Genomic DNA, 10,640 nt, shown 5'->3' on the forward strand with positions numbered 1-10,640 from the left:
AGACAGGACAGCTCTGTTTAAAATCATGCGTTTCCTGGTACCATTCTGAACCACTGGTCCAGAAATACAAGGGTGTTTTATCTCTTTTAACCGTCTCAAATGTTTCTAGAATTTTCTGTGGGCCCTGTCGCTGTCACTGTCGCCCCCCCACACAAACCTCACTGAGACTGGCCTCTGAACCCAGCCACCTCTGCGTCCTCCAACAACTCTGGTTCTCTGTATTTAAAGCCAGATGCATACACTAGGACATTAGCCCAGCTTACTCCTCCTCGGGTGGGGCAGAGTGTGTGTTCATCCCGGCATTATGCCCCCATCTGCACTACTTTAAAAAGCTAATTATGGGCCCAGCTCTGTACCCGCCGGCCTGTCAGAGAGCCCTGTCATCTCTCTGTTTGATGTGCTGGAGAAGGGGGCGACTGCAATTAAGAGTCCGAATTCCCTGCTCCTCTCTCTTTTTTTTCTCTCTCTCTCTCTATTCCTCCCCCTCTCCTTTTCTCTCTCTGACAGTCTGACAGAACAATTTCTCCTCAGCGGGCCAGAGAAGTAGAACTCCAAAATGGAAGACGAACAGACCATTGACACCGGGACACAGACGGAATATGAGAGTGTCGTGATGGGTATGAGAGAATTCCGATGAAGGATCATAGCCTATTAGCTAGCTGGGAAGCCAGACTCAGAGAGGCTAGTCATAATCAGGCCTATTCTGGGTTGGGTTTCTCTACTCCTTACTAGCTATCTCCTCTAATAGTGAAGCAGGAACACAGAATGACTTAGAAAGGAAACACATACAGTAGGACGATATCGTTAGAAGAAACATGGACTGCTGTGGGGGTTCTGGATCGACCTCAGTGGCGTGAGGTCGATTTGGATACAGGCTAACTGTGCGTTTTCTCAGTTTTCCTCTACACCCAGTTAAAGGTGACTGTCATAACAATGATGAGATACAATGCTAGTCATTGGAAACCAGTAGAACTGCCAGTGTGAAAGAAAGCACGTAGCTAAATCTGTTCAGAATAACTGTTGTAGGCCATTAAGCAAAAGGTCTTCCAAAGCGCTAACCAAAAACAGCAAAGTCAAGAAAGACAGTCAGACAACACATCTGTTAAAAACAAGGTTAGAATGGAGACTCAATTGAAAAACATGGATTGCATGTATATGTATTCCTCGACTCTTCTGATTTTGATACAGAATTTTCTGACGATGTTGTCACTATTTACAGTGTGTACTAAACCTCCTCCTCCACGATCGTTAATGTAAAAATAGAAGGAAACAAAAGAAACCTCTTAAGATTTTAACAGGTGAACAAAGCCCCATATCCTGGGTCCTCGTTGACTTGATAAAAGTAGGCCGGGAGGGAGGGAGACAGAAAAGAAAAGCAGTGAAAGTAAAGAAGAGTACAAAGAGATTGTTATTGTCTCAGTGAGGCCTAGCAGTCGGCTGTCAGGCCTCAGAGTTGAGTATGATACAGGCTGGCTCTGGGAGCCAGGTTGTGGGGTCAGGAACAGGGCAGGAGAGGGGGTAGAGAGGGGTAGAGGAGGGGGACTGGGCAGCGAGGCGAGGTTTGGGCAGTGGACGTTTTTGGTTCAGATGTGGGCATGAGCGTTCCCATGCCCGTGCCCATGCCTGTGGCCCTGATCCCCTCCGTGGTGGCCCCCCTCTCCATGGTGGCCCCTCTCTCCGTGTCCATGGCCGTGCTTCTTGTGCTTTCTGCGCTCCCGTCGGCCGTTGTGATGGTCATGGTGCCGCCTGTAGCGCTGTGCTCCCCGGGCTGGAGAGAGACAGAAGGGAGAGAAAGGGTGTGAGAGGGGAGGAGTCAGGAGAAAGAGACCGGATGAGAGGAAGTAGAGGGGGGTGTGACAGGTAGTGTGGAGCGTCAAGGATGAGATGGAGTGAGAGAGGGATATGAGATGTGAGAGGAGGGGGGTGAGAGATCAACACCACAGACATACAGCTCTCAACATCAGCCACTCTGTCTGAAGTGTCTTCTCTACTCAACTTTACATTACTAGCTCTCTACATGTATTAGGACTGTCCTCCCACTCACGTCCTGAGTGAGCCGCTTCCTTCCTGTGTTGTGCTGCCAAATTGGATCCATTGGTCCTGGGTTAGGTTTGCCAACAGAAGGTCTACCTTGCCATGATAATGACTAACAAACGACTCTAGCAGGAAAACAACATTACACTCGAAATGCACCGAATACGAAATAAGGCTCCATATTTTCTCTCCAGTTCAAACAGCAGCAATTCATTATTTGTCAGTATGAGCCGAAAGGGGAAATGGGAAATACTTGTTTGCTCATATCTTCTTAAAACGGGCAAACATTGATACAATCCTACAATATGAATGATTCTGCTGTCATAAAGGAAGATGGATGTTTCTGTCGTTCGGCAGAGCGAGTTTTACTTCTCACGGGAGGATAGTAAAATGAAATGTTTCTTCTTGGTGTTTCTGGCATTCCTCCAAACCCCTGGCTGTCAATCAGACTTTGGAGCGATACACTATCTCAACAGAAAAAGGGCTATAACTTAGTTTTATCTACATTAAAATAACATTACCGTCGTCACACAACCTCTATCTGAATGAAAGTTTGTCAAATTAGAGCACATGCTACAACTTCTATGGAGAATCTTGTATTCCTACTGAATTCAGTCTCATTCCTCCACTGTTTTTGATCATTTACCCCATAGAGATAAAACTTAAAGCCCTTTAACAGTCTTGGTCACTCACACTTAGTGCAGATGATTTTGGGCCGCTCCCATTTGCCGTTGGCACGACACTTGGCCGTGGGGACGTGGCGTTGGAGGAACCCGTCGGCACACTGGTAACGCACCACTGAGTGGATGTCATAGTGGGACCGCTCACGACCAATCAGAAAGGCGTTCTTCACGGTGGGAGGGTTCACACACAGCACTGCCAAATGGAGAAAGAGAGCGAGAAATGGAAATCCAGCAATGGAGAAGTGGTACATTATAACAATGTATATCACCATTCACAGTCATCAGTCATCACCCAGGCTTTCCCCTTTCTGTTTTTGCCCTTGTCCCTGAACAAGAGACGGTTGAAGAGCCCTGTTTTAAAGAACATTGCCCCTCCACTCTTCAAAACTGTTGATGGCACACAACACACACACATCTAAAGTTCAAAGGAAACCAAAGAGATGAGTCATGTGTGTGTGTGTGTGCTAGTCTGTGTGGGCTGTTGCTATCTCCTAGAGCGTTGTGTTGATGTGAGGAGGGGGGACAGGCAGACAGACAGGCAAAGTGGTTGAGACACCAGACAGACCCTACAGGGCTCTTAGCCCAGTGAGACATCACACTGACTCACTGACCTTTCAGCTCTGGCTGTTCCCCATAGACACAGATCTAGGATCAGCTTCCCCTCCACCAAACCTAATCTTCACTCTCTGGGAGGAAAACACCAAACTGACTTTAGATCAGTGTCCCGGGTAACTTTGTCCTACCCCGACCTTTCAGAAGGGATTGGGCCCTCAGGGGCCACAGTGTGTGACAGGTGTCAGGAATGCACCCACGCTTACTGCTCATTGGCCGGATTAGAGGGAGGGCGAATGAGAGACGAGGGATGAGGAGGGGTGACTGGGTTGACGGTGCAGTTCCTCTGTCGTTCCCCTAGATGGCAGCTCTGCGGTTGAAACCTAAAGCCCTCAGTGAGTTTCTAACCCCTAGACAGTCACCAACCCAGCTGTAGACTAAGTGGAAGTGCTTCTTTCCCTTCCTTGAAGTAATCGGCGATCTCTCATTTGGAACATGGTTGAACATGGTGGAAATGAGGTGTCCCTTACATAGCTAACACTAATGCAGAACTACCAGATCCGAGCTAACTCCAAGGAGTAGAGGAAGGGAGGGAAGGAGGGAAGGAGGGAAGGATGTATTGTCCAGCTATCCACACAGGGTCTGTGACTGCAGTATGGGCCCAGTGGGAGGTCTGGACTTCTAAAAGTAGGAAGTCAGCTTAATGCCAGGCTGTAAAGGCCCTACTGCAGTACAGAGCACCAAGACCAGGCGCTGCAGTACAGAGCACTAAGACCAGGGGCTGCAGTACAGAGCACTAAGACCAGGGGCTGCAGTACAGAACACTAAGACCAGGGGCTGCAGTACAGAGCACCAAGACCAGGCGCTGCAGTACAGAGCACCAAGACCAGGGGCTGCAGTACAGAGCACCAAGACCAGGGGCTGCAGTACAGAGCACTAAGACCAGGGGCTGCAGTACAGAACACTAAGACCAGGGGCTGCAGTACAGAGCACTAAGACCAGGCGCTGCAGTACAGAGCACTAAGACCAGGGGCTGCAGTACAGAGCACTAAGACCAGGGGCTGCAGTACAGAGCACTAAGACCAGGGGCTGCAGTACAGAGCACGCAGACCAGGGGCTGCAGTACAGAGCACTAAGACCAGGGGCTGCAGTACAGAGCACTAAGACCAGGGGCTGCAGTACAGAGCACCAAGACCAGGGGCTGCAGTACAGAGCACTAAGACCAGGGGCTGCAGTACAGAACACTAAGACCAGGGGCTGCAGTACAGAGCACTAAGACCAGGCGCTGCAGTACAGAGCACTAAGACCAGGGGCTGCAGTACAGAGCACTAAGACCAGGGGCTGCAGTACAGAACACTAAGACCAGGGGCTGCAGTACAGAGCACCAAGACCAGGGGCTGCAGTACAGAGCACTAAGACCAGGGGCTGCAGTACAGAGCACCAAGACCAGGCGCTGCAGTACAGAGCACTAAGGCCAGGGGCTGCAGTACAGAGCACTAAGGCCAGGGGCTGCAGTACAGAGCACTAAGACCAGGGGCTGCAGTACAGAGCACTAAGACCAGGGGCTGCAGTACAGAGCACTAAGGCCAGGGGCTGCAGTACAGAGCACTAAGGCCAGGGGCTGCAGTACAGAACACTAAGACCAGGGGCTGCAGTACAGAGCACTAAGACCAGGGGCTGCAGTACAGAGCACTAAGACCAGGGGCTGCAGTACAGAGCACTAAGACCAGGGGCTGCAGTACAGAGCACTAAGACCAGGGGCTGCAGTACAGAGCACTAAGACCAGGGGCTGCAGTACAGAGCACTAAGGCCAGGGGCTGCAGTACAGAACACTAAGACCAGGGGCTGCAGTACAGAACACCAAGACCAGGGGCTGCAGTACAGAGCACTAAGACCAGGGGCTGCAGTACAGAACACTAAGACCAGGGGCTGCAGTACAGAGCACTAAGGCCAGGGGCTGCAGTACAGAGCACTAAGGCCAGGGGCTGCAGTACAGAACACTAAGACCAGGGGCTGCAGTACAGAGCACTAAGGCCAGGGGCTGCAGTACAGAACACTAAGACCAGGGGCTGCAGTACAGAGCACTAAGACCAGGGGCTGCAGTACAGAGTACTAAGACCAGGGGCTGCAGTACAGAGCACTAAGGCCAGGGGCTGCAGTACAGAACACTAAGACCAGGGGCTGCAGTACAGAACACTAAGACCAGGGGCTGCAGTACAGAGCACTAAGACCAGGGGCTGCAGTACAGAGCACTAAGACCAGGGGCTGCAGTACAGAGCACTAAGACCAGGGGCTGCAGTACAGAGCACTAAGACCAGGGGCTGCAGTACAGAGCCTACAGCTGCAGTACAGAGCACTAAGGCCAGGGGCTGCAGTACAGAGCACTAAGACCAGGGGCTGCAGTACAGAACACTAAGACCAGGGGCTGCAGTACAGAGCACTAAGACCAGGGGCTGCAGTACAGAAGTGTGATTAAAAGTCAGGGTACAAGAAACATATACTGCTCACACCATAATACCATCAATTCTACGTAATTCCATGTAGGCTATTACCTAACCATGATATTATTAGACAACATAATAACGCTTAGCCATATCAGATTACCCCACTTTTAATAGCACAAAGAAAATCTTTAAATTGTGTTAACAGGTTTTGTTTAGACTGCCAGTACAGTGATTGCTGTAACATCTCACACCTCGCATTCAGCCAACCAGAAAACCACCGTTTTCACTCTCGGTGTTTAGTGTGCAGTAACAGAGACTAGGAGGGACATTACTAACACTAGTGTGCAGCTGTGGCAACAGATCAATAGTCACAGGACCAGGCACGACACTCAATAACACCACCCAGATGTTACTGACTGGGGCTGGGGATGCCTGGCAGCCACGCAGGACTGTGTGTGCGTGTGTGTCAGGCTGATTTAGTGTTCTTTTCAAAGCTGGAGACAGTTGGAGCCTGGATCCATCCAGCGCTCTCTGAGCCCTGTGGGCTGCATCTTTACACTTAGAGTCTAACATGTCTCAGCAGATTAGACAGGGGTGAGCTGGGTATGTCCACACACAAAGCCACACACTCCAATCTTAGCCAATGTATTGATCAGCTACAGCCCCAGGCAGGCAGGCAGGCAGGCAGGCAGGCAGGCAGGCAGCAGAGTTGGGGTGAACTGTATGTCATAGTGTGTGTCCTGGGTGGCTGTCAGGGCGAGCTGCTTCTCTGTCCCCAGAAGAAAGGTGCAGGAGAAAAAGTGTACTTGGTAGAAGGCAGGTAGAGGCACTGCCTCAAAGGACCAGTGTACTCTGGTCTGGTCTGGACTGTGTGTCTGTTAAAGAATATTTGGAACTGTATATGAATAAGTATGTGAATATTTGATAATATTCTGTTCATATGTGTGTGTGTGTGTGTGTGCGTGCGTGCGTGCGTGCGTGTGTGAGAGCGAGATGCCTTCGCCACAACCCATCCTCCTAATCAGGGTGGCTCACACCTGCCTGTTCTGTGCTCTTCCCCATGGCACTATGGGTAACACTAATCACCCAGATGACGCGTGTCACTGATTGGATACTGCCTCTCTCTCAGAGGGACAGGCCTGAGTGTCAGCCACACGGCAGTAATCAGCCAACCACGCCATACGGGCCCTGATGAGCAGACCCAAGAGAACAGCAGCACTACAGAGTAGAACAGACGGTTAAGTTGGGCTGGAGATGGAATGCTGTCACTGACTGATTGACTGAAGGTCAGCTTCCCGATTAAAGGTATTAAGTTAGACCTGTGACTGTGTGTCACCAGCAATGTGTTGCACCGCTGTGATGAGACAAATAACATACAGCGGAACGTTGATCCGACTCGAGGGCAGTGGACACCACACTTTAGTGTGGCACGACTTATCTAACTCTGTGGCACGAGGGACTTATCTAACTCTGTGGCACGAGGGACTTATCTAACTCTGTGGCACGAGGGACTTATCTAACTCTGTGGCACGAGGGACTTATCTAACTCTGTGGCACGAGGGACTTATCTAACTCTGTGGCACGAGGGACTTATCTAACTCTGTGGCACGAGGGACTTATCTAACTCTGTGGCACGAGGGACTTATCTAAGTCTGGCACGAGGGACTTATCTAAGTCTGGCACGAGGGACTTATCTAACTGTTAAGTTTTATAACTCTAATTCTGGTGACCATTAAGATGAACTAAATAATGTTTCTAGCCTGAGGCCAGTTGAAATCAGTACCCAAGAGGATCTAGCAGTGACCCGATCCTCCATTTCCTTAAATACAGCTCTGGAGTCTGGCCAGTTGTCTCAATAAACCTACAAACATCTACCTGGCTGGCTATTAATACCCTGTCTCTCTGTCTGCCCCAAATGCAATTGAAGACCGTCTGCTCTAATAAGCCCACAGAGGAGCATGTTAGGATGCGCACTTCTCTGGCATCTCACAGCACCATGACAGAGCAGATCCACAGAAGCCTGGTCATGTGACACAGAAACTTTACCAGTCAGCCCCAAAACTTTGTGTGAAACTCTTCCAACAATGTTTCGTACAAAGGAGGATAATTTTTATGTGGATTAAATGTTCTGAAGAACTCTCATCCCTTGATCTGACAGTAAGACCATGTCTGTAAGGAGCTGCCTTAGGTGTGAAAGCATAGCTACAAGTGAGCTGACTGCGCTTGGAGGTGAGCTGTAATGATCAGTGTTAGCCTGTGGTCCAGACTGACTGATTGAAGAGGCCTAAGATGACAGAATACTTATAAGTATTCTTTAAAGTATTTAAAGGACAGCGGAAGCATAATATCACCTCCTCTTCAACTCTTTTTCATTCTCCCCCACTGTCTTTTCCTCCCCTCGACATCCCTTTCAAACTCTCAGTCCCTCTCTCCCCCTCTCTCTCTACAACCACTCTTGATTCCTCCCCCCTTCCCTCCCTTCCTCTTTCTCCCTCTCACCTGTTCCCTTCTTGCAGACGTAGGGCAGGTTGTAGTTGCAGGGCACGTCGTTCCACTTGCCGTTCTCGTGGGCGATCATCACCACACAGTCCTCTCCCCCCGCAAAGAAGTTGTCCGGCTGGTTCTCCCGCCAGTTCTCATATTGCTGCACAGTCACAGACACACAGGGTCAAAGACACAGACACACGACACCGACACACGGTACAGAGAGTCACAAACACAGCCACAGACAGTCACAAAACACAGACAATCACACAACACAGACAGTCGCACGACACAGACAGTCACACGACACAGACAGTCACACGACACAGACAGTCGCACAACACAGACAGTCACACGACAGACAGTCACACGACACAGACAGTCGCACGACACAGACAGTCGCACACGACACAGACAGTCGCACACGACACAGACAGTCGCACACGACACAGACAGTCGCACACGACACAGACAGTCGCACGACACAGACAGTCGCACGACACAGACAGTCGCACGACACAGACAGTCGCACGACACAGACAGTCGCGCACGACACAGACAGTCGCGCACGACACAGACAGTCGCACGACACAGACAGTCGCACGACACAGACAGTCACACGACACAGACAGTCGCACGACACAGACAGTCACACGACACAGACAGTCGCATGACACAGACAGTCGCATGACACAGACAGTCACACGACACAGACAGAACAGAAAAAGAAAGTGATAGATACTGTAGACTGTTTCACTGTTCTCTTTTACTGAACAAGAAGCTGATGTGTCTTTCTCCAGCAGTATAGACTGACACAGAGTAATGACAGCTCTTTAACAACATCAGGCACAGAGGAGCTGCCTCTAGGAAGATGTAAATAGTGTAGGAAGAAAAGTGGTTCAGCGAGCGAGGCTGTACATATACACAGGTAACGACACATTCACTCAATCAACTTCCCACCTGACCTTTAGCTAACACCCACATCCTCCCTAGGGACCTCTGCTATGAGAGAAATGCACTCTTCAATAGCAGGCGGCGTCACTGTGGTTATTGTCAGTCTGAAGTATGTTGCTGATAATAAAGACTGCACATAAGATTTAAAGAGTGATCTCTCGATCCCTCTGTTTCTCCGTCTGTCTCTCCGTCTGTCTCTCCGTCTGTCTCTCCCTCCGTCTCTCCCTCCGTCTCTCCCTCCGTCTCTCCCTCCGTCTCTCCCTCCTCTCTCCCTCCCTCTCTCCCTCCCTCTCTCCCTCCCTCTCTCCCTCCCTCTCTCCCTCTCTCTCTCCCTCTCTCTCTCCCTCTCTCTCTCCCTCTCTCTCTCCTCTCTCTCTCCCTCTGTCTCTCCCTCTGTCTCTCCCTCTGTCTCTCCCTCTGTCTCTCCCTCCGTCTCTCCCTCCGTCTCTCCCTCCGTCTCTCCCTCCGTCTCTCCCTCCGTCTCTCCCTCCGTCTCTCCCTCCGTCTCTCCCTCCGTCTCTCCCTCCGTCTCTCCCTCCGTTTCTCCCTCCGTTTCTCCCTCCGTTTCTCCCTCCGTTTCTCCCTCCGTCTCTCCCTCTGTCTCTCTCACCAGGTCCATGTTGTCAGTCCACTGAAAATCCTCTTCCACTGTTCTGTCGTTCAGTCCGATCCAGGTGTTGTCATGACTCAGACCTGAACGACAGGGCAAAACAAATAAACACATCCTTTAAAAAGACCACTTTTCCATTTAGCAGTATTTCCATTCCTATTCTGCATGTTAAGTCCCCAATGCACCACCACCCATTCCCAAGTCTCTCTCTCACACACACACACACACACACACACACACACACACACACACACACATACACACACACACACCAGGGAGGCTCAGCTTTTATCACAATTTCAGCCCCAGATAGCAGAAGGCAGAAGCAGCCAAATCTTTGCGGAAGGTGCAGCATTGATGAGATTTGGGTGTGGTGTAATGAAATTTAAATCATGATGTTTCTGATTAACATAATTATGGGGCCCATTAATCTACCTAATGGCTTTGCTCCCTTTATTGTCGGGGTGGAGACGTCCATTTTCGAGGCAATTAAACACACTTTTAGGTAAATGTGTCTGTGGAGGGGAGGAATAGGGAGGAGGATGAGGGAGGACGAGTGGGAGGATGTATAGCTCTGGCCTCTCTGGGACTGGGAGGGGTTCACCATGCTGGGGCTTTTATTCTGTCTTTCCTTTCATCCAGTTCTTTCTTTCTCCATCCCTCTGAGGATCAATGCCAGAACATGAGACGGCGCTTCATTATATATTCTGTAAAGTCGCACTGATTGGAAGACACCCACCGTTGATGAAGTCCTGCTCCTGGAGTGTGTGTATGCTGGCCAGGTGTCCACTGTGCTCCCTGCAGTCCTTCTCTGCGTCCTCCCAGGTGTGTCTGCGGCTGAAGTACCTGTAGCAGTGGCCGTGGTACTTCCTCCATGTG

General features: G+C 50.4%; 1 protein-coding gene across 1 annotated transcript in view; it reads right to left on the minus strand.

Moving 5' to 3' along the window:
• Window positions 1-471: 471 nt before the first annotated feature.
• LOC115158200 (neurocan core protein) overlaps window positions 472-10,640 on the minus strand; it is a gene marked incomplete in the record, with an annotated part of 194,590 nt that continues 184,421 nt past the window's right edge. Inside the window, 5 exon segments of the mRNA XM_029706855.1 lie at window positions 472-1,768; window positions 2,728-2,910; window positions 8,213-8,357; window positions 9,762-9,844; window positions 10,501-10,640. Coding sequence (XP_029562715.1) covers window positions 1,584-1,768; window positions 2,728-2,910; window positions 8,213-8,357; window positions 9,762-9,844; window positions 10,501-10,640 — 736 coding nt within the window.

The sequence above is a fragment of the Salmo trutta genome, chromosome 22, assembly GCF_901001165.1.
Source record: "Salmo trutta chromosome 22, fSalTru1.1, whole genome shotgun sequence".
NCBI lineage: Eukaryota > Metazoa > Chordata > Actinopteri > Salmoniformes > Salmonidae > Salmo > Salmo trutta.